Source organism: Astyanax mexicanus, chromosome 4 (assembly GCF_023375975.1).
Source record: "Astyanax mexicanus isolate ESR-SI-001 chromosome 4, AstMex3_surface, whole genome shotgun sequence".
Classification (NCBI taxonomy): domain Eukaryota; kingdom Metazoa; phylum Chordata; class Actinopteri; order Characiformes; family Acestrorhamphidae; genus Astyanax; species Astyanax mexicanus.
This window is the reverse complement of record NC_064411.1, coordinates 30704940-30730163: the sequence shown is the minus strand read 5'-3', so window position 1 is coordinate 30730163 and position 25224 is coordinate 30704940. Positions and strand designations below refer to the sequence as shown.

The following is a 25224-nucleotide window of genomic DNA, read 5'->3' as shown; positions in this document are numbered from 1 at the left end:
TATGTAGTACTATCTGTACTGGACTTCTGTGTTGCAGCACGTGCTTGTGTTTACACAAGGCAGACTTCTTACTTGAACTTCATCAGGTTAACTAAAGCCAGGCGGACACTGTGCGATTTTAGCCCGATTTTAAGCCCGATCTGGTCGGATGCGACTGAATTTCATGATCGGGCCGAATTTTAGCTTGATCGTGCGTCGTTTGTCGTGCAGTGTGAGAGGGGAAGCGATGTCCGATTAATTGCCCATAGGAGCTGCGAATGAGCAGTCGGACGCGACCAGGGATTTCTGACATGCCAGAAATTTTGGTCGCTTGTCTCACAGTGTGAGCTGTTTTGCGGGCGATTTCTTAACGTCACGACCTGTTTTCCCAAAAATCTGCACAGTAACTATAAATAATTATTAGTCATATTTATTTCTGTCAGTTATAAGGATTTATATTTATGTTCGGTACACAGACTTATAGCTTAATATAGCAGACACAGGCATTCTGCTGTTTAAGAATTTCAACAGATGCTTATTCTCAGTCAATAGCTGGAGTTTTTGAAAAGAAAAATTAAAAGAGAAAATTGCAAACATAAATTTATTTTATTTCACTTTGCTATTATATCTGAAAAATAAAGCACATTGTCAGCCTCTGGTGCTGCCCGTCAATTATATAAAACTTAAAACATGCACAGAAATATAAAGCTATATTTTATAATTCGTTTCTTTTCGCCAGGGCAAATTTATTAAAATTATAAATATGTTAATTTATTAATTAAAATCTCGTCCAGTGCTCCAGAATATTAGCCACGCAAAGCCAGCTTAGCGCAGCGCGTGGCATTGCGAGCGGCATTGCCCGCATAATAACCTCTGTCTTCTAAAATAAACGTTTTAATAAATAAGGTCGGAGAAGTGTAGTAAAATTAGTGCTATTAAACTTACTAAAGCTAATAAATGTACTGATAATTAATCAAGATAAATCAGACAAAATGCGCTGCGCCTCTCTCTCGCTCTCTTTCGCAGCGCGGAGCTGAATTCAGCGCGAGGCTACAGGAACTCAGTTCAGTTGAATAAAAATAAGTAAGGGCCTGTAAGTACAATTAAAGGACCTGTAAGTAAATATAGTCAAATATAAAGTATAGTTTGAGGTTTTGGTGAGCTGTTTTCATGATTTGAAACTGAAACTAACTGAAACTTTGATTATTCTGCAGAAAGCCTGGGTTATTTTAAACGAATTTTTAATGAGTTTATATTTTATATTTTTTATTTATTCATTTAAATTATTTTTCTTCTTTTATTAATCAAATCATTAAATATATATCTTCATAAGATATAATTTTTTCCCTTTTATGTCAATTTTTATGATCTTTTTTTAAGGTCCTATTTTTCCTTTTTTACGTATATATTTTATTCGTCTATAATAAATGTCAGTTTTTATTCCTATTTTTTATATATATTATTAATCCCTTTTAAACTGTTAATGCTCAGCGGCACTGTAAATGAGGGTCCCTATCCAGTGTGAATAACCGATTGCTTGTTTAATATTCAGTGTTGCAAAACCAGTTTTTACATAAACAATAAACAGAATAAAAAATACAATTATTTTATTTTATTTAAGCTGCTGGTGTTTCTTTCGCAGCCTGACGCGCAGTCATTTTTCTATGCGCTCTCCTGTAAAACGGACAACCCGTAGAGTCCACGTCGCCTCAGCCACCTGCGAGTCCATGTACGTCTCTTCCGTGGACTTTCAGCGCACAACAGGGCACAAATAAGCAAAGCTAAGTGCTTTCTTTTGCAAGGCGTTGTGTTGAAGCGAGAGTTTGTACGCAAAGAAAGCTCCGCCTACGGGCTGCGTTTAGACGTGCAGTGTAAGCTCCCCCGTCGCAGCAGGTCAGTCGGACCGTACAGTGTGTGCAGATGAATCGCAGGCGTTGTTCATACACGACAAACGATTCAAACGTGCTGTTTGAGCTCTCCAGAACGCATCCGATTAAAAAAATCGCACAGTGTCTGCCTGGCTTAAGCGATAACCAGGTTCACTGACAGCAGTGTTTTTTTTATCAGTTATTATTAGACAGTCATTGATGGAAAAAAAATAGTAATGGCAATGGAATGAAACTGTATAAGTGTGAATGTAATGAGGATATATCTATGTAATTATAGTATTAGAGTGAACGGATACGTTTATTGGGGAAGACTGTAAAGTAAGACTGTAAAACTGAAAGGATGCTCTAGTACCCTGTTGTTAAACCTCTAGTCTGGATACAAAATGAGATTGGTTGAGGATGGAGGTATACTGGTTCTGCATAGTAACCTTAAGCACATTTGCCTACAAATGTTGCAGCTGGGCCTGTAGATCCTGCAAATTTGTCCACTGCTAATGTTGTTTTTGCTTTTTTTTTTGCAGTTCAGACAATCAGAAATCAATCTGGATACGATCTAGATTGGCCAGAAAGCAAGTCTGAGCTGACATTCGACCGTATCCTTATTAGGGCTGGACCCGAATATTCGGGTATTCGGATATTCGTTCGTTGAGTAGGTATTCGGTTTTTAATTTTGGTATTCGGATATTCGTTTTTTTTCTCCTTTCCAGAGTTCCACCTCACTCTAACCACTTCTGTTTTCGCGGGTCCCGTCAGAATATCTTGCGCGGGACAGAACTGAACTGTTATTGGCTGGAGCGGGAGTTTAATCCAGACGATGCGGGAGCAAATTAATAAATAGTTAAGAAAACTGTAATAATTGTAAAAAAAAAAAAAAACCTAAAGAAAACTCTCAACGCGCAGGATGGACCGACACACACACGCACACACCGATGGTGTTTGGACTGGGGTAAGGAACGGGACCACACTATTCAGCGCTGCTGTTTTAATAAATATATAAGTAAATTTGAAGCATTAAATGTAGTTTATTTAATTTATATTAGGAACGTGGGGCGGGAGCGGCAGAAATGTGTATGTGGCGGGCGGGCGCGGGATTAAAAGAAGCAATTTTTTTGCGGAGCGGTAACGAGACAGAAACGCGGGAGCGTGGAAGAGTGGGTTTAAAAATCAGTCTCGTGCAGACCTCTATTATACATGATAAAAAAAAATGCAGGCTCTTCGAAACTGATTTATATAATAAAACGTAAGGGGTAATGTGGCAACAGTAGGGGCTAAATCGGTTACAAAAGCCTGGCCTACAAAAATGATGTCTGAACGAATTTCCTCTTATCTAATATAATTTAAAATGGTTTAAAAATATAAAATAATTTCTAAGCAAACGAAATATTTAATATTGAGCTTATAGCCCAAGTGCAAAAATACAAAATCAGTAATACGGCTATGCCCTGCACAATGCTTAAACCGAAATAGACCAAGTACAATAACGTCATTAACAATGACTTTCCTCTACTCTAATATAATTTAACATGGTTTAAAAATATAAAATAATTTCTAAACAAACGAAATATTTAATATTGAGCTTATAGCCCAAGTGCAAAAATACAAAATCAGTAATATGCCCTGCACAATCCTTTAACCGAAATAGACCAAGTACAGTTTACAATGACTGTCCTCTAATATAATTAACAATGTTTAAGAATATAAAATACTTCCTGAACAAACGTTTTTTTTGTTTGTTTTTTTAAGCAAATAGCCTAAGTGTGAAAACACAAACAGCAATTTACTGGGCTGGCTTGCGCAGCGGAGAAACCGTGCAGCAGCCTCCTAGCCTGCTTACGCAGCGGATAAGCCGCGTGTGGGGCAGCAGAAATTCCGGGATGAAAACACAAAGAAATATGGGCTAAAAACACAGAAAAAATATGGGGTGAAAACACAAAAATATGGGGGATAAAAACACCAAAAATCCGGGGTGAATATGTCTCGTCGGTCAGAGCAAATTGAACATTTTTCAGTGGATTAAAGGGGCCGTGATTTGCTTTTTTTTATTTTATTTTTTTACCTCTTTTTTAAAAAACGAATATTCGAATATTCGCTTCGAATCAGTGCCGAATATCCGGAGCTCATAAAACGCTATTCGGGCCAGCCCTAATCCTTATTGGTGTAGTTTTTGTGGTGCTTGTGCAGCTGAGTAATTGAACCCTGGTCTGGCACAAATGCAGTTTTACCAGCTACACCCTGTCCTGCCTGTTGTGATTACTTGGCAATAGGCACCATAATTGCATTGTTGACATCATATCATACACTATATGGACAAAAATATGCTTTTTCTATGAAAGAGAACCTATTAATGCGAATGAGTTGGTAATGTCGTCTCAGGTTGGTGTGGTGCAGTGGATAACATCACCGTCTGGCAAAGAGCTCCCCTGTGGAAGACTGGGGTTCAATTCCAGGTTTTTGTGACTATGCTGTGCTACACCAATAAGAGTCCTTGGGCAAGAATCTTAACACTACATTTGCCCACCTCTGTAATAGGAAGAACCTTGTCGCTTGTGGCTTAGTGATTTAGAACGTTCGCCTCCCAGCACTGGGGTCTTGGGTTCAGATCCCTATCTGGGTGGAGTTTCCAATGTTCTCCCTGTGTCCACGTGGGTCACTGTGTGCGTTTGGCAGCAGTGTGTGGATGAGTGCTGAGTATGAATGGTTGTGTGTAAAATGTGTAAATTGTAAAGCATACTTGGGTATAACTTAATTCATTGGTGGAAACATTCCTGGGAAAACCTTTTTATCCTACTGATAAATGGCAGTTTGAAGCCCTGCCAATAGTGCTGGGTGGTATACTGGTTCGTTCGGTATACTGCGGGGTGAACTAGAACCGAAATGATTCTCTCATACCGCCATACAGCTAGAGGGCACCGCAGAGCGCTGTGCGTAACAAAACCTTCAGAGAAGAGTCAATCGTTGGTCCAACTCCGTCCTGCAGAGAAATCAGAGCAGCTCCTGCTGCCGTTTCTACTGTATGAGTGTTTTTATCCCAGTAAAACACAGCAGTAACTACAGCCCTTTTAATATTATATTAATACTGAAGCTCGAAGGATGATTTGAATGTATTTGTTAACTGATTTTTGTTAGCGTATCTATTTTTAAGGTCTATTGTTTACATTCTTTAGCTATTTTTCTGATTACAAAGTCTGATTTGTGGAACAAAGTAAACCCCATAGTAATCAAAGCCTTAATTTAAAGCCTTAGTGTTTTATATGATATGTACTCCTAACAGTACAGTAACTCACAAACCTATAAAGCCCAGTCGTGCAAAAAAATAATAATTAAAAATAATAATAATAAAACTGTGATATACCGTGAAACCGCCAGAATCTTGAAAAATATTGTAATGTGCATTTTTGGCCGTACCGCCCAGCACTACCTGCCATGAAAGGCAATGCATGTGACAACAGGATGTCTTGCAGATTTAGCTAAGCTGTCAGTGTCACTTGTATGAGTACTAGGAGTGACCAACTTTCATGTGGTATAGTAGCATTGTAAATTTATATCAGAACAAACTAATATAAACTTCTAATTACAGACATCCAGTCATCAGTAACTGACCAATTTAACTCGAACTGTGTGTGTGTGTGTGTGTGTGGGGTGTGTTTAAAGCAGATATCCTCCGTTTCTGAGCTCTGAGCTATTTTTATGCTCCTCATTCTCTCAGAACAAATACCCTCTCTCTCTCTCTCACACACACACACACACACACACACACACACTTGCTCTCTCCCTCACACACTCACACTCTCTCTCTCTCTCCCTCTCTCTCTCTCTCACACACACACACACACAAACTCTCTCTCTCTCTCTTTCTCTCTCATACTGCATGGTGGTGCGGGGGGTGGTCAGAGCTGTGAATAGAGTGATTCTCTTGGTCATGTGAGAACGCTTTGTGTGTGTGTGTGTTTGTGTAAAAACAGCAAAACATTTTTTTGTGTTTTTCCTTACCACCATATAGCTAATGAGAGGAGAACATACTAATAACTGTTATCTAGAACAAGAACACTGTACCACCCTACATTGTCAACAGACGTGAGTGAGTAAGCTAGTGGGTGAGTGAGCAAGTGATTGTTTGAGTGGTTGAGTGTGTGGATGAGTTATTTAGTGAGTGGGTAGGAAAGTGAGTGAGTGGATGAATGTGTGAGAGTGTGGGTGGGTGAGTGGCTGGCTGAGTGGGTCGCTGGGATGGCTGAGGGGGTTGCTTCTACATGGTTCTAAATGGTTGTAAATGGTCTAAACCACCACATATTTTCTATTGACCTTTTATAGGAAGAGTTGGTGCCAGAGAGTGCTGTGCTGTGCTGCTGCTGCTTGCATGGGCCAGTCTCTCTCTGTGTTGCTCTGGCTGGGTTGGGTGGGGGTGCACCAGAGGGAACAATAATGTGAAACCCTCAGCTATGACCGCTATGACTGTCTGACTGCTTGGAAAGCTGAACAAAAGGTGTGAGTGTGTTTGTGTGTATCTGAGCTAATCAGAACAATGACTGTATGTAAGTGTGGGTAGTGCAACATCTTTCGAAAGTAAAGCTACCACAGGTATAACAGTATGACAGGCAGCTCCTCCCACCCCCATATGTGTAATAAGAAAAACTCTTCTCTAAACTGTCTTTTCATCTGCAATGTCTCTGCAAATATTGGTTAATATTGGCTTATATTATACTTCTTTTCTTTTTTTTAATCCCATTTTCTCCCCAATTTACACAACCAATTACCCAACCCACTCATTAGGACTCACAAGTCTCACAAGTATCGTACACGATAATATTGTCACATTTTTTTAATATCGTGAACGAGATTATACCCTAAAATATCGTGCCATATCACCCATTCCATTTCCCATTATATATCTACTGGAGACAGATTATATCTGTCCAGTATCATTTATTTTACTTTAATCCTGGATATATGGAGATATTTGGAGAACATTAATGTAATGTAAACACTGAACTCAAATACATTGGCTAACTAACACAGTTTTGGATACTCTGTCAAGATCCCATAAAGTTCCCAAACCTCCTGTCTGTTCATAGCTTTATTCCACTTTTGGAAACTTTTTTTTAGCTCAGTTTTTTTTTATGAAAAACTGATCTCATTTTCTATGCATCCCACTACACAGCAGCTTTTTGGCCTGATGGTATAATCAGTTAAAAAATAATTGTGAAAAAATTCGTAATGAAAGTGAAACCAAGTCTACTTGTTTTCTCTCACAGTGTGGGTGTGGCCTAAATATGCTCTGATTGTTAGGGTGTTAAGTAAGCTGTGCACTGAGGTTTGTGTTTTACGATTGTTGGTGTGATCGAAAGAGCATCAGTCTGTTAAGTCTTTCTTGCCTCAGCACCACTTACTCTGCTCCTCTGTCTCTTATCGCTTCCCAGCCCCTCCAACTCTGTCCCATCCTGCTGCTCTGTCCCTCGCTGTCTCTGCCTCTAGTATCTCTGAATTCCTCTGCAGGTCTCGACCCGTCCTGCTGGAAATCTGAGAGAAAGTCTGCTCATAAGTGTGTGTGTGTGAGGTCATATGAGTCTATGTGAGCAAGATATACACTGCTACAGACAAACTGATCAGGTTAATTTGGCCCTAAATCTGATCTGAGTATCATGAATACCGGTCCAATCAGGCGTGACAAAAGTGGAACTTTTTTGGAAGGCGTAAAACTAATACATAATTTTAGAAAAAGAACATCATACTGAAGGTAAAACATGGTGGTGGTAGTGTGATGGTCTGGGGCTGCTTTGCTGCTTCAGAGTCTGGACAACTTGCTGTAATTGATGAAACCATGAATTCTGAAGGAGAATATCTGCCCATCTGTTCGTGACCTCAAGCTGAGGTGTGCTTGGCTTCTGCAGCAGGACAATGACCCAAATCACACAAACAAATTCACCTCTGAATGGCTTTAAGTGACCTAGTCAAAGTCTGGTTGAGATGCTGTGGATGATCTTAAACATGTTGTTTATGCTGGAAAATCCTCTGTTGTGTCTGAATTAAAACAATTCTATAAGGATGAGTGAACCAACATTCCTTTTAGACTTGTTGCCAGTGATCAGTAAAGCTTTATTGCAGTTGTTAATATCAAGGGTGACACAACCATGTTATTAGATTTAGGGGGCAAACAGTTTTTCACACAGAGCTAGATTGGTTTGGATTTTTTTTTTCCTTTAATAAATAAAATTGTCATTTAAAATGTTTTTTTTTTGCATTATTTTTCAAGTTATATTTGTCTAATATTAAAGTTTGTTTGATAAAACAACCTTTGTCTGCGGTGCTGAAACATTTGATATAGTTCTGTGTTGAGAACATAAGTACATATTTCAGTATGAAACTGATCAGACATTTATAAATTCTGATTTTACCTATTCACGTTGGACTCACTGCAAGTGCATAGCCTCCTCTAGAGAGATTCTGTAGAATAGCATTGCTAGTTCCTGTGCGTTTAGTTCAGGTGTTTTCTCGCGATAAATGTGTTTTCCCACAGCAAGAAAACGTGTAATTTGTGACCTTGTGTTGCCAAACAGTTGTGTGGTGTGAAATCTAAACAACTGAAGGATTTAGCACAACTACTGATGATTTAAAAAGTTGTGTATTAGTGTGAACCTGACATTAGCAAGCACCTGTTTCATAACACCGCTGACCTGCAGTCACACTTGCCGTTTCTGCAGGACATGTACTGTTTAGCTATATGTAAGTGTTAATAAGACATATCCTCTACTGGGAGGCACTTTTTGCTGGAAGGTGTTCAGTGTTCAAAATCCACAGAATAAATCTGAGTATAATTTGATGTGGACGTGAGCTTCACTCATATTTGAAATGTTTTTCTGTTTTAGATGCAGCGCTCCCTCTACTCCCACCATCATCATGGAGCTGACTAGCAGATAACTTCTACATATAGCAGGTGTGTAAAGTGACCTCCATAATAGTCAATGTTTGGGGAAAAAATAAAATTTTCTTCATATGTCAATCTTCAATTTTAAGGATAATTTAGGACATCACTATCTGCTGAGTGATGAGTCTTTGTAATTTGGTCATGTAGTAATTATGAAATTTATGTTGTGTTGAGGGTCCCATGGTTGGGCTGTGGGGGGCTCTCTGCCATGCCTCCCGCCATGACGGATCAGCTGGACGTGTGGTCGGATCCAGGGCTGGATGGAGACGACCAGGTCGCTGTAGATTTCCTGTTGCCCACAGGAGTCTACATTCAGATGGATGTTCCCCGAGAGAGCACCATCCAACAGATCAAACAGGTAAGAGGACTGTATTACTGTTGCTCACACACACACATACATATATGTATACATCTCTGGAAAAAATTAAGAAACCACTTCAGTTTCAGAATCAGTTTTTGCTATTTATAGGTATGTTTGAGTAAAATAAACGTTGTTTTATTCTATGAATTACAGACAACATTTCTCCCCAATTCCTTTTGGATACCTTTTTGCCACTGCTGGTGCAAACAAATCAGCCACAGTTCCCTTCTATCTCCAATTAACAAAAAAAAAAAATCAGTTCAGTGTGCATTAAAACTATCCTTCATGCTACAGATTTAATAGATTTAATAGGGCTATAGTTACTGCCCTTGAGATTTAGGAAGTTTTATCACATCTGTTTAATAAATGATTCTGTACCCAGGACCGATTCTGGGCACGTCTGGGGTAGGAGAGGAACTTCAGCTGAGCTGTAGATTGATTGTGCAATTCTATCTGTCTCTTGTCTGAGTGAATAGTTGCTGTTTGCTGTTGTTTTTTTCTGTTTTACTTGGATGAAAAACACTCATACAGTGAGAAACAGCAGCAGGAGCTCCTCAGATAAAGTGCTGTTCTCATTTCTCTCCAGGAATGAGGGAGCGTTTGACTCTACAGAGCTGAGCTACTATTACTCTTGTGTATTAGCTTGTTATGCTCACTGGCTACTGTTTCTTTGGAGGTGCTATTTTACACTGTGATCTGCAGTGGCTTTAGCGCTATGGCGGTATGTGAAAAATACCTACCGGTTTTAATTTCCCCTCCGGAATACTGGATGAACCGGAATACCACCAAGCACTAATTACTTTATTGATGTATCGTATCGAAAGCTTAACCTGGTCTCAGCCTAGGTCTTGTCTAAAGCACAGAAATGTAAACTATGTAGTTGGAATGCTGTAAGTGTGTGAGACTCTCAAAGGGTGCAGCATTTCTGACTGCCAGGACTGCCAGTCCTGTGTGTGTTTGGCTGATGGCAGTATTAACCCTATAGAATTTTCATATTTCCAAATGTGACTTTAGAGTTGTATTTGACCTTCACCTAAACTGTGCGCGAGCAAAAGAAAAAGTAGAGGGGAGTAATGATCTGACATGGCAACCACTGTGGATTAGCTGAACTAAAAAGTGAAAGCAGCATGGCACACAGGTGCTCTACATACTCCTGCAGCGTCACGTTCCTGCTGAAACACGTTCACGGAATTCCTGCTTCTCTACTTTTTTTTTTCTATCTGAAGTATTCACTGGCTCCTCCAGCATTCCTGCTGATCGCTAGTGCTTTAGCTGGGAGTTTTTACCCCCTTAACTTCAGCCTCTACTTTACTCTAGAAGTTGGATCATCAGCCATGAAGAGGATTTGATTGTATGCAGCCCTGAAAACAAGCACATAAGACCTGTCTCCATATCTACACAAAATAGACTGGGACAAGTACAGGTCATGTCATGAATGTAAACTGTGGATTAGCTGCCAAACTAATAATAATAATAATGTGGATAATATACAGTTTTACTGCTTCTGTGGTCTTTCACACTGTATATTCACACAGACATATGTAGCTTTTATTCCAATGCAAGACAAACAGAACCTGATTTCCCCTTGAGATGCATATGTGTTGCATACATTGTGAAATGATAAGCATTACGCAAGGGTTCTGCACTGGTGCGTGACCTTATGCACAGCTGTAGAATTGTTGTGCTTGATTTCCCTCAGCGTCAGATGACTAAAACTTACCCAAAGCTGCTGTAAAACTTACCAAATTAACAAGCTTCATGGGGATAGCAGAGTAAAGATGAGGGCTGTCACAAGATCATGTGCCACGTCAGGTGTTAAATGTGTCCTGTGAGACAGTGCACAGGTAACAAAAACACATACCCATAGAGATTCGGCCATAGGTTGCAAGTTCTGTATAGAACCCTCAAGGAGGATAGCCCTCTTACTGGGGGGGGAGAACATATGTGAGAACATATAGGAGAGAAGTTATTGGGTTTATGGTAGAACCCGCTGCCATACTTACAAACTGTTCTGTATTTTACAGCATTTGATCAAACATACATCATACATAATTCATAATCAGAGTAAAAATTGATTGTCATCCATTCCAAGATGATTACTTACAAAATATTTGATTATTTGATTAAAACTCACAATCATATAAAATATATTGTTTAAATCTTGTCTCATTCTTGTGAACCCTAAATCGTGTTTCATCAGATGAGATGAGCGTCTCGTCACACCCCTAGTAAAGAAATTTAGTACCACTAACCTGATGCAGACTAAGAGCTTAATACACTTATTTGTTTGATTGTTTTATTGATTGTAATTTTAGTGCTAGCTCTTTGGCTGTTCAGAGGCAAGTATAATTTGCATGCACCCTGCTGCTAACCCCAGACAGCACTGCTGGAGCAGCATTAGCACTGCATCGCACTGTAGTCTGCGTGTTTAATTTGTTAAAACATGCTACATAGGACAAACAGCCAGCTAATGTCGCCCTGGCTTACCGGAACACTCAGGGTTCCTTAGTATACAGTTTTGTTGACTTAACTTAGCTTAACTTGGTTCACCCAGTGGTGAGACCTGTAAGCCCATTTAAAATGGGCTTTAAAATGATTATTAAAATGAAGTTATGGTTATGGGCCTAATTGATGTTCGATGATTAGTTCTGTCACTTTAAATTAATCCAAGGAGTAACAGAAGGTGCACTGTCAGTGTTTTTTAACTATGTTTGTGTTTTTGTTTGTGCAGATATTGTGGAAGCAGGCACAGGATTACCCCCTGTTTTCTTTGCTGGGGGCGATTGATGACCACATCTTTGAGTGTGTGAACCAGGCGGCAGTCCATGAAGAACTGGAGGATGAAAGCAGGAGGCTATGTGATGTCCGGCCTTTTCTACCTGTCCTCAAACTCATTGCTCGCGACTGCGGACGTGCCGAACGCCTGCTCGAATCAAAGATTGGAGTGCTAATTGGGAAGGGTAAGGCAGTTTGTACACACAAACACACAAAACAAAACAACTGTAAAAGTATGCCAGAACGTAATTTAATTTAGAACCACTTCAAGGTCCCTAATAGCACTTTTTTCACCAATCAGTGTGGAGATCTGAATCTAGAACTAGTCATGTATCCATGCACTGCTTGTGCAGGTTTGTGTTTTTTTTTTTTTTTTTTTGCCTGTAGTCTGCTCCTAACCTCGGATAGCACTGCTGGAGTGGTTTGCCGCTAATGCTAACGAAAATTCAGGAATCTAAGCTTACTGTAAATAAACAGAAGCGCTTTACACCTTCAAATAATCAGTTTTCAGGAGAGAAATCTGTGTAGATTAACATCCAGTGCTCATTTGACTTTAAAAGATAGGCTTTTTTTTACAGTTTTGTTTACGTAGCTTAGCTTTACTTAACTTAGTTAGGTACCCCCCCCCACCACCACCAGCAAGCGGTGAAAACTGCTGAATAAGTACTTTATAGTCTCTCTTAAAATGCGCCTTATAATCTAGTGCACCTTTTAGTGCAAAAAATATGGTAGGCCAGTTAGGCTTGTGACTAAATGCTAACTTATCGAACAGCAAATCATGGGACAAAAAAATTGCGGTAAAAAAAAAGACAAAACAGACCTTCACAGCTTGATTGTTCAGGTCAGTTTTTTCTGCTAAGAAGCGCATAAAAGCTGCACCGGTAAAATGCCAATCCACTAAGTCAGAGTACACCTCTTAAAGGGATTGGAACGTGACATGCTGATTATTTATTTTACATTACGTCTTAAACATACCTATGATTAATTAAGAGAATTAAAATAGAAATACATGCATTTGCATTAGAGACCGACCGATATGGGTTTTTCTAAGGCCGATGCCGATACCGATCATTAGTGGTCAGAGTCAGCCGATGGCCGATGTGACCTGCCGATTTTTAGGGCCGATATGCTATCGTATTATACTTATTTGGCATGCTTAAAATCATACTAGTAAGAGGAGGAACAACAGTTGTAAACTTCACACAATTTATTGAAAATAAGGTTAGCATTTTATAGTGACTTTAATATTTTTTTAATTAACATATAGTGATATAGTAACATTAATTTTATTTAGATTGTATTATCCATAACATTTTATTTTATTCATTATATAACATATGTTCTATATACACTATATATTCATGTTTATAGTAGAAATATTATTTTGGCTATTATATAAAATTTACTGTAGGGGCCTACTAATTAACAAATGTATGACTTGTTGCAGTCTGTTAGTCTATTAATTATTCATTTTAATATGTTTAACAGAGTGCAAGAAGACTTCCATAATGTGACAACTTTAGATAGTTACTCCAAAACGGCAAAGCTCATTTCTTCTTCAACTCCATGCAGTTGAAAACGAATGGACATGGGAGGACAATGTTATAAAATGTTTACATTAGGGCTGCAGCTATTATTTTACAAAAATGGGTGACGTTTAAATTAAGAATAAAATTATAAATAATGCAAAAACAGACAGGTGCTGTAATTTAAATATAGCTTTATCTGTTTTTTTTTCTTCTTCAAATGAGCTCCTTAGCCAGAGAAACGCGTCTCATCAGCTGTACTGGAGGTTCGGTGCGTGAGCGGAAAATGAGTTGAGAAAGCTGAAGAGCGCGGACTTTATAGGTTCAGGATAAAATGAGCTTTTATCAGAAAAGTCTGGAGGGGGTTCTAAAGTAGAACCCGACAAAACAGAAAATTCTGCTCATCGTTTCATTTAATATCTAACAGCGCAAACCGCTTTAAACGGGTGAGTTTTACAGCAGAACAGCAGGAGGCGGCATGATTTAATGTCTGTTTGTAGTGAAGGAAAAAGAGATGTTTTATTTTAACTCCATTATTTTAGAAACTATTTGTTTTATTAATTCGTTTACAATAAAGCTTATTTATATACAGTGTTGGGAGTAACGGCGTTAAAACTAACGGCGTTACTAACGCCGTTACTTTTTTGCAGTAACGAGTAATCTAACTAATTACTATGACTGTAACTAAAAGGAAAAACTAACTATCTCGAACTGTATTTTGTGTTTATAAAACGAACTGAAATTACTGATAGAATACCCTCATTTTTGTGTTTAATTTATTTATAAGCGCTGTTGTACAGCGGAGTTGTACAGCGGGAGTTGTTGTGCCGAGCGCGCGGCACCTCGTGGTCCGTTAGTTCTTGTGTAAAGCGCTTGCGCTAGCAAGCCCACCCTAAAATGAACAGAAAAATTAAAAACAAAATAAAATTAAACTATAATACAAATTAAAACTGTAATCACGTAGCTCTGGGCGCACGTGAACGCCTCCGCGTTTGACTTGCAGCATTGTGTGTAGCTGTTCTTAAAAATCATTTAAATTAAATAATAGTTCTATGCTTCTATGTTACAGTGTTAATTAACATAATTCTGATTATATTTCGCTCATTCAATCAGCCCGAAAACAGACAGTTTATGGGGCGGATCGGGTCAGGCTCATAATGACAGTTTATGGTTCGGGCTTGGGCAGAACATGCACGGGCTCCGGCTGGGTCGGATTTTTTGGGCACGATCTAAGCTCTATTCTCTTTTGGTGAAGCTGTTATATTAATACCATTTTAACGGGCATTAAATTGTTGTTTTTGTCCATTATTTTGTTTTATATATACATATTTCTTTTGAGTGTGGCTTGGTTTGTTAAATTTCATCCCCAGACGCGTTTTTCCGCTTTTTTCCGCTTTTTTCAGTATTACAAGTTTTAGTAATTTTCTTTGGTTGTGTGGAGAATTTCGTTTTATTTTTTTGAAATTCGTTAGATTATATTTTTGTCAACATTTTGGGTTTATTTTCGTTTGTTATTTTTTGTTATTTTTCTAATAATAATAGTAAATGCATAATTGATTTCCTTTTTTTGACGGGCGAATAATAAAAAGTAACGCGATAGTTACTTTTACTGGTAACTAATTACTTTTATAGTGGAGTAACTCCGTTAGTAACTCAGTTACTTTTTTGGAGAAGTAACGAGTAACTATAACTAATTACTTTTTCAAAGTAACGTGCCCAACACTGTTTATATATAAGGAGAAGTACAGTCCTCTAATAATCCTGACTAACCAGTAATTATTATTTCAGCGCAGCTGATGCTGCGAATATCCTTAAACAGTTTTAGTCCTGCCCTTTTTCATTTCGTCTAAAAATAATTTAAATACTGAAAATATCAAGTGTTAATTTGATTTTATTTACTTAGATTTTCGTTTCTGAAGAAGAGACGTCAGTTATTTTATACTAGAGCTTATAGATAGGGCTTGCCTTGCATAGTCAGGGCGCATTCCAAATGCACTCCTGCCATCAACGCTAAGCATAGTTTCGTTTGGAGAGAAATGCTACAACACCGATGCAGTTGAAGTTCTATTCTTTTTCAGTAAATGAAGCAACATCACATATTACTAATCATGAGAGAAAATATAGACTTTGGGACAATGGATTGTAAAAATGGATGCCTTACCCGTTGAAAGTCTTGCTCACTCTTGAAACCTTGCGCTGCGTTCCAAGTAGCTGCCCGCAGATGTGCCGGATTAAAATCGGCGCGGCCAAATAAGAAAATCGGACGATGCCGATTGATAAAAAAATAACAAAAATCGGCCGATTAAATCGGCTGGCCGATCGATCGGTCGGCCTCTAATTTGCATGTTTAGAGCTGCACAAAGCTGTTTCTGACTAACTAACCTGAGAACTAATGATGATGCACTTTTGAGAGAGTCAAGATCCCACTATTTCCATTTGACATCCCTTTAGGCCCTGTCTAAAAGAAAAACTTTTTACAATTTTTAAAAACCTTGAACTTCTATTACTCTATGTACACCATTATTGTAAGTCACTTTGGACAAAAGCGTCTGCCAAGTGTAATATAATGTAATGAAATGTAATAATGCTAGCTAACAGGCTAAATGCTAACAGACTAACTGCTACACCTCAATATGTGTAAATCAGGCTCAAATCGCACGTTTAGAAGATGATGCTTCAAATACTTTTGACATGAGCAGAGAAGATTGTCATTATCAGAATTGTGAGCGCCCCCATCCTGTAGCCATCTAAAAATTCACATGAATCAATGAGCATTTTTGCCCTGTATTAGTTACAGAGCAGAAATTTGGCACATCAGACAGTCGGTATCAATTGTCAGACCCAAGAGCAGTTACAGCACATAACCAGAGTAGTGGGCAGCCACCATAACACCTGGGCACATGCCTTGTTCATGGGCACCTCAGCTGCAGTTGCTTGAATAAAATTAGGGACCTCCTTGCCCCAAATACACCTTTTTAACCTTTAGGTCAAACACACAGGAATTTCAAACTGAGATGTGAGAAACTGATACCAAAGCATTTAATAGTTTAATTCTTTGAGCATATATGTACTAATTTCTCAGTAGGAGGGACCTTCACCTTTATGGCGACTTCAAAAAAGCACAAACGCACACACACACTCACTAATGATCCTGAGCATTCCCAGTAATTGAGTGTGTCAAATGCATTTTTAATGCTGGTAAATGTCATTTGGCCTGTTTGTGTAAAAGCCGTTTCAGCTTTCGATCTTAAGTGCTGCAGATTTCAGAGGAAGTGAAAATCATTAGATCTTCATTCATATTTCAGTGATGAAAAAGCCTCAAAGGTTTCAGAAGAATTTCTCTGTAAAGCCGGAGTTGGTTTAGTGTAATGTATGTTGATTAGGTGTTCCTTGAGGGTCTGTATTCAGCACCTTTTTATTCTGCCAAACTGTATCTGGCTGAAGCTGTTAATGCACTCAGTGGAAGAGAAAAACAGCTACTGTGGTGCTCAGTGGACCAAAACTGTACTGACTGTAGAGTGTAGTGCATTGTCTATACTGACTACTATAAGAACCCTTCTGTACTATACTGACTTTACTACAAGAACTGTGCTGTAAGATATTGACTACTGCCAGAACCCTACTATACTATACTAACTACTGACAAAGCCCTACTGTACTATACTGACTACTGACAAAGCCCTACTGTACTATACTGACTACTGACAGAGCCCTACTCTACTATACTGACTACAGACTGAACCCTACTCTACTATACTGACTACTGACAGAAACCTACTGTACTATACTAACTACTGACAAAGCCCTACTGTACTATACTGACTACTGACAAAGCCCTACTGTACTATACTGACTACTGACAGAGCCCTATACTCTACTATACTGACTACAGACTGAACCCTACTCTACTATACTGACTACTGACAGAGCCCTACTCTACTATACTGACTACTGACTGAACCCTACTCTACTGTACTGACTACTGACTGAACCCTACTCTACTATACTGACTACAGACTGAACCCTACTCTACTATACTGACTACAGACTGAACCCTACTCTACTATACTGACTACTGACAGAGCCCTACTCTACTATACTGACTACTGACTGAACCCTACTCTACTATACTGACTACTGACTGAACCCTACTCTACTATACTGACTACAGACTGAACCCTACTCTACTATACTGACTACTGACTGAACCCTACTCTACTGTACTGACTACTGACTGAACCTTACTCTACTATACTGACTACAGACTGAACCCTACTCTACTATACTGACTACTGACAGAGCCCTACTCTACTATACTGACTACTGACTGAACCCTACTCTACTGTACTGACTACTGACAAAGCCCTTCTCTAGTGTCCTGACTCTGCTGAACTATTGAGTACTGGCAGAGCCCTACTGTACTATACTGACGGAGCCCTACTGTACTATACTGACTACTGACAGAGCCCTACTGTACTACACTGACTACTGACAGAGCCCTACTGTACTACACTGACTACTGACAGAGCCCTATTATAGCCCTACTCTACTGCAAGGTCCCTAGTGCACTCAGCTGCCAGGTCCCTACTGAACTCAGCTGCTAGGTCCCTAGTGCACTCTAATTGCTTTTCTGTGGTCTACTGAATCTACTGCCAGAAACCTACTTAGCTCAGCTTGCTCTACTTAGCTCTATTGACTTTACTGTCAGAACCCCACCGTACTGTACTTGCTCTTCTGTAGTCTACTGTCTCTACTGTAGTTTACTGAGGCCACTGACTCTAGCACTATGTTAGCACCCATGTTAGCTTTGTGTTTGTGAACAGATTCTCCTCCTCTGATTTCAGGTCTGCATGAGCTGGATGCGCTACAGGACCAGGAAGTAAAAGATTTCCGTTCGAAGATGCAGCGAAACAGCGAGGAGAAGATGCAGTGTGTGCAGATGATGTCATGGGGGGAGTGGCTTCAGAGCTGCTTCTCTCCTCAGATAGAGCCGGGGCCAATTGATGAGATTTATGATGCGAGGAACGAGAACGACATCAAAATTACCATGCACTACAACCAATCCCAAGTACGAAAGGACGCACACATGCGCATACACACACTTATATACACACGTTTACATTGTACTAATGAAATGGTATTATTAACATACTCCTGCAGGACACAGCGAGTCTGAGGGTGCCGCTGAGCTGTACTGTAGCAGAGCTAACGGAGCAGGCTCTCCGAAAATGGCTGACCACTCACGGCTCGGAGGAAGATGGAGGCAGCCTCGCCGACTATGTACTGAGAGTCAGTAGCAAACTGGAGTTCCTGTTCGGAGAACACGCACTTATTCACTACAAAGTAAGAAAAAGAGCTTAAGTGAAAAGAATCATTAAAGATGTCTGTGTTTACAAAATATAATATTATATAAATGATAAAATACTACAGTAGATATTAAAGCAATTTTCCATAATTTTAGGGGATTTTAGAAGTGACTTTAGCAGAAAAACACTGAAATAGTTTTGCACTGCAGTCTCTAACAAAACTCTTTTATTTTACCTTCTGAGAACTTTCCTCAGTGCTGGGCAGTAATGTCCATTAATGGCACCTTGAGGACATCAGATGGTGCTTTGAACACTGTGGTAAAAACAAGGGATTACTCTCTATTTAAAGGCTACCTACACAGAGGCTACCATTTTTCACACTATAAGCCGCACTTAAAATCCTTTAGTTTTTCTGAAAATCGACAGTGCACCTAATAATCTGGTGCACCTTATGTATGAATTTTACCAGTCAGGTTGTAAGGAGCAGTAAAGCCACTCTGCTGAATTACAGCGTTATACAGGAGTTTCAGTAAAGTTTCTTCAGCACCAAGGCTGGAGCAGTATTAGCATTAGCTGCTAACTGCAGCACTAGCTCTTTCGCAGTTCAGAGGCGAGTATATTGGAGTGTGGTTTGTGTTTACAGTGTTAATACTAGCTACGTGGGACAAACTGCTAGCTAATATTGCTCTGGCTTACCGGAACACTCACGGTTCTTTAGTGTAGCGCTGTCAGGCAGCATTTACAGCTAGCGTTAGCGGTCAGCCGCTAATGCTAATTCTGCTGCACCCAGCCTTAGTGAAAATCTGGGAATCTAAGCTTACTGTAAATAAACGCTTTACTTACAGGTTAAATCAATGTCATCTCATGTATTTCATCCAAAGTGTCTCTCTGTCATGTTAGGAATAATAGCATGACCTGTTGATGATAAATATTCAAATAGTGCTTTATAAATACATTTTTCTATGTCATATGTGTTATGTGTTATGAAACCTCTATGTAGGTACCCTTAAAATAAAGTGTTAAACAAGGACTTTCCATATTGGGAAAGTATCAAGTATCATCTGGACATTTCTAATAATTGTGTGTTAATTGTTAAAAAGTAAACTGGTGTAAGCAGCCAAAGCCAAACCAAAGTTAAACCAAAGCCAAACAAATTTGGTTCCATTTGTTTCATGTTATGAAGCATCATTTGTAAGTTAGGGCACCTATAGGGCAGATGCCTTGAGTAAAACATACTCAGTTTTATAAACACTTAATATCTGTCAACATTTTTATTTTACAAAAATGCAAAAATAAACATTAATTAACCTATTTTTTAAACTAAGCAATCCAAAAAATATCAGAAACATATTTTAACCAGGAAATGTGTAGTACATCATCACAATCTTGTGTATTTTATAAACATACATTTTCTGAATGAGCTAAGCTATGAATTATACCATGTCTGTGTTTGTGTGCAGTATATCAGGATGTGTTTGCTGGCTCAAGAGATCCCCCACCTGACCCTGGTGCACTGCAGCGAGGTGAAGTCTATGTTTGAACGTGAGCTCACCTCCATCGGCGCCATGCTGACCCGCAAGACTTCAAACCCCCCACTCCCCCTGCCCCCCAAGAGGAGGGGTATGTCCGTAAGTGTGCTCTGCATTTCTCAACGAAGACCGCATAAGGTTCTCCATATTGGTTGCTAAATTATATACAGTAAAATGTAATGAACTAATGTGTCTTGACAGTTACACAAAGAACAAGCACAGAACAGGACGGGTCTTATCCTACATGTGGGGACATTACCCATATTACGTAGTTAAACAGAAAAACGCGAAATAGAAATGTAACAAGGTTCTTGTCTGGATAGTGTGAAGTCCAAAGCTACCAAAGAGTTTAGGCAAATTTAATTACAAAGCTCTATACAGCAGATACACACATTAAAAGAGACCTCTGGTGTAAAATGGACCTTTAGTGTAGTAAAACATGATAAAAAGTACTTACCTTTGATGACTAGCACACCTCCATTTTCCCACAGCATTCCGAGATCCAATAATTTTAACAGTTTGTCCAAACACCCTTCAGACAAGGTGACACAGAGCATAATTAGCCCATTAGCTTTTTCCAATGTTTCCAGGCTCAAAGTAGCTCCACATTTTATTGCTAGAATCCGGAGAGCCCTGACATTTAAAAAGAATTATTGGGGCTAATTATGCCCCATGTCACCCAGTCTGAAGGGTGTTTGGACAAACTGTAAAAATTTCTGAACAGTGGTGTGCTATTCATCAAAGGTAAGCACTTTTTATTATGTTTTACTCCACCAAAGGTCCATTTTACTTTGAAGTTCTCCTTTAAAACTTAGTTCAGGCCAAAAAATCCAGCCTGGCCTGACACGACCTGAGCCTGTGCACATTCTCCACCCCATAAACTGTCATTATGATCCCAGGCCTGATTTAAACCCCACATTATTTTAGTAAGTAGAGCGTAAAAACTGACATTTTAACTACAGTTCTGAGTTATAGGTGCCTGTACTTCTTCATTCAGTTTTAATCTTGGACATCCTTTAATGTAAACCTGTAACAGTAGTCTGTAACTTCTGTTTAAATGAATGTTCCAAGTTTTTATCACATCTATATTGTTCACTACTGTTTACTGACTGGGTGTCTTCTCTCTTTCTCCCCACAGCAAATGCACATGTGTGTTTGGGAAATAAACTCTATTTTTAAAATCACTCTGGTCAGGGGCATTAAAGTCAACGCAGAGGAAACTGCAAAGGTAAGAGTCAAAAAGCTCTGTTTCCTATTACTCACTCTCAGTTGTGAAATCATTCTTGGCACTGAGCTCCTTGGGTACTCGCTCTCAGAACAGGACTCATTAGTTCCTTATTCTCTGTGCTGGAGTCAGTGGGTACCTCGTCTCAGACCTACAATCGATTAGTCTCATTGGGTACACACACTGGGTGGGTACACACTCTCAGTACTGGACACGTTCTGGACTCATGTTGCACTCGCCATGTACTCACTCTTGGTGGGTACTCACTCTAGGTGGGTACTCACTCTCTAAGTAAAGGATTTGGTAGTTACTTAGTCTCTGTGCTGGAATTATTGGGTACTTCACCTCAGACCTGGAATCGATTTGGTCTCAGTGGGTACTAATTATTGGTGGGTACTTACTCTCAGTACTGGACTTGGGTAATCAGTAGTTACTTAGTCTCTGTGCTGGAATTATTGGGTATTTCGCCTGAGACCTGGATTGGATGGGTCTCGGTGGATACTCACTCATGGTGGGTACTTACTCTCAGTACTGGACTTGGGTACTCGCTCTCAGTACAGGACTCAGTAGGTACTTACTCTCTGTGCTGAAGACCGTGGGTACTCTGCATTGGACCTGGAATTGATGGGTCTCTGTGGATACTCACTCTCTGTGCTGGACTTGGGTACTTAAACTCAGTACTGGACATGTACTGGATTCATGTTGCACTGTCTATGTACTTAATCTTGTTGAGTACTTAAACTCAGTGCTGGGCTTGGGTACTCATTCATAGTACTGGACTCGTTCTGGATCCATAATTGACTTGGTGGGAACTCAATGTTGCTTGGTACTCACACTTAGTGCTGGACTTGGTTACTCGCTCTCAGTACTGAACATGTTCTGGGATTTGTGCATACTCGCTCTTGGTGGGTACTCACTGTCAGTACTGGACTTGGATACTCACTCTCAGTACAGGACTTAGTAGGTACTTAGTCTCTGTGTTGAAAACCGTGGGTACTCCGCCTTAGACCTGGAATTGATCTCACTCCTTGTGAGTACACTTAGTTAGTGCTGGACTTGGTTACTCACTTTTAGTGCTGGACTCATGCTGGAGTCAATAGTTACTCACTCTTGGTGAGCACACTAACTCATTGCTGGACTTGGGTACTCACTCTCAGTACTGGACTTGCATGTGTATTAACACTCAGTTGTGTACCTGCCCCCTCAGTTGGTTTCAGTGAATGCTTTCTGTTATTGAGTATTCACTCAGTCCTGTACACTCTCTGTCTCTCTCTCTCTGTCTCTCTCTCTCTGTCTCTCTCTCTCTGTCTCTCTCTCTCTGTCTCTCTCTCTGTCTCTCTCTCTCTCTCTCTCTCTCTCTCAGGTGCAGGTCCGTGCTGGTCTTTTTCACGGTACAGAGCTGCTCTGTAAGCCGGCGGTCAGCAGCGAGAGCAGTGGGCGATCGGAGTACATATGGAACACGAGTCTGGAGTTCGACATCTCTGTATCAGACATGCCCCGCATGACCCGCCTCTGCTTCGCCATCTACGCCGTCATGGACAAAGGCAAGAAGCAGAAGTCCACCAAGAACACGGCCATGAACAAATACCAGACCATCCGGAAGGCGGGGAAAGTGGTGAGAGATTTGCACAGCGTGATCACAGCGTAGTGGAGGAGAGACAAAAGGGCGGAGTTTCATTATCTTTGTGTTTTGTTTGCAGCATTACCCGATAGCTTGGGTCAACACCATGGTGTTTGACTACAGGGGACATCTGAAGACCGGAGACATCATCTTACACACCTGGTCCTCTTTTCCTGGTGAGAGTTGTGTTGTTTGAGTCATAGTTGGCAGTAGCAGCAGTAGCTTGTGTGTTTTTGGTTCAGTTGACTGTTAAGGTTTCTATGAACATGTGATTCATTTTAGAGCAGTTTGTTCATGTTAAAGACAGATACAGGTCTCTTACCTTCACCAGTGTAAACCTTTAGGGAAGGATTATCAGATCTCAGCAATAGATAAAAGTATAAATATAAATGTATTAAATGGAGAAATGCAGTGTGAACACAACAGGACTCTCTTCACTGAAAGTTACATTTTAAGTTCCTCCCTCTGGGCCATTAGTGGCTCACTAGTGGCTCAGTGGTTATAGCACTGGTTTACTGATGACAGGGTTGTGGATTCAGTACCCTGGTTCAGCTGCCACAGCTGCCACTGTTGGTCTCTTGTGCAAGGCCTCGTGCAAACCCACACTGTGTGTATGTGCTCACTGCTCTCTTTTTTATATATATATCGAATTTGTGCAGTTAATATGGTTGCCTTGGTATTTTAGATTTTAGATTAAAAGTCATGATAAAATCCGATTTACTGTCGTTGCACCTTATGTGTTCAACATTATTGAAAATCAGCTCAATAATATCAATCAGGATATATGAGGGGCTCAGAGTGGTCCACAAGTGCTGCCACTATGATCGAAAAAAAAAAATTGCCAGTTCGAATCCTGTCCATGTAGCTTGCCATCAGCTGCCGGAGCCCTGAGAGAGCACAATTGGCCTTGCTCTCTTTGGGTGTGTTGATGGTGCTCTTTTTTTCCCCTCATCATTCCTAAAGATGTTGATCAGCACAGGGCATCTGTGATCTGATGTATCAGAACCGAGTCGCTGCTCTTTCCCCCAAGTGCGCTGTGATCCTACTCGGCAATGCTGCATCAAAAGCAGTTAGAAAAGAGGCAGAGTCTGACTTCACGAGTTGGGGCAACACTAGTGATGGGGGCAGTCCTAATGAGTGGGTTGGGTAATTGGGTAATTAGAAATAAGATTATAAAAAAAAGAATAGAAAAGTGAGAATCTTGCAAACCCTTTTGACTTAAATAGTTTTTATTATAGTATTTATTTTCTACTTTGTGAATGTTGTAGTTTTTGTAATTTAAAATGAAAAGTGTCTTTTTGTCTGTGTGTGCGACAGATGAGCTGGAGGAGATGTTGAACCCCATTGGAACCATCCAGACAAATCCATACACTGAGAACGCCACAGCTCTTCAAATTAGCTTCCCGGAATACTCCCAGTGTCCAGTGGTGTTTCCTCCGTTTGATAAAGTAAGTTATCTCAGTGTGTGAGATCATTTTTGATACTTTTTTTTATACTAGGAGCAGAAATCTCTAAGCACCTAATGACTCGATTCAATTACAATTCAAAGGTCTGCGATGCCATTGTAAAACAATTTATTGATGCATCTTGTGGAATCTTTTCCATACAAGCGTACTTAAAGCCTATACTAGTACTTTGGCATAGGGGTGGGCGATATGGCTCTAAAATAATACCACAATATTTCAGGGTATTTTTGCGATAACGATATACTTGGCGATATAGGAAAACTAAAATAATAATAATTTCAGGAGTATAGTATAACAGTATAACAGCATGATCATAATGTGGCAAAATAAATAATATAGCATAAGATAATATAATGCAGCAAAAAATATTGCAGAATATTTAGTGCATGCATATAAACTGCAAACTAAAACAATTATACAATAAATACACCTAAAGCTTCACAGTAAATAATAGACTACTTTTAAGACAGAGCAGCCCTATTATCACGATATGGATTTTAATATCACGATATTTCTGTGTCACGATATATTGTATACGATATAATTTTGCCCACCCCTACTTTGGCAGTTCTGAATCGATATTCAGCATTTGTGAATCAATTAAGAATCGTCCACGCATTATGCA

At 39.7% G+C, this 25224-nt stretch overlaps 1 protein-coding gene across 1 annotated transcript in view; it reads left to right on the top strand.

Moving 5' to 3' along the window:
* pik3cb (phosphatidylinositol-4,5-bisphosphate 3-kinase, catalytic subunit beta) overlaps positions 1 to 25224 on the top strand; it is a 48112-nt gene that overhangs the window by 9519 nt on the left and 13369 nt on the right. The window contains exons 2-11 of the mRNA XM_022673160.2: positions 8732 to 8799; positions 8965 to 9148; positions 11883 to 12111; positions 18297 to 18520; positions 18613 to 18795; positions 20219 to 20386; positions 21426 to 21515; positions 22876 to 23127; positions 23213 to 23309; positions 24451 to 24581. Coding sequence (XP_022528881.1) covers positions 8999 to 9148; positions 11883 to 12111; positions 18297 to 18520; positions 18613 to 18795; positions 20219 to 20386; positions 21426 to 21515; positions 22876 to 23127; positions 23213 to 23309; positions 24451 to 24581 — 1524 coding nt within the window. The 5' untranslated portion in view covers positions 8732 to 8799; positions 8965 to 8998. The remainder of the gene's footprint in view (positions 1 to 8731; positions 8800 to 8964; positions 9149 to 11882; positions 12112 to 18296; positions 18521 to 18612; positions 18796 to 20218; positions 20387 to 21425; positions 21516 to 22875; positions 23128 to 23212; positions 23310 to 24450; positions 24582 to 25224) is intronic.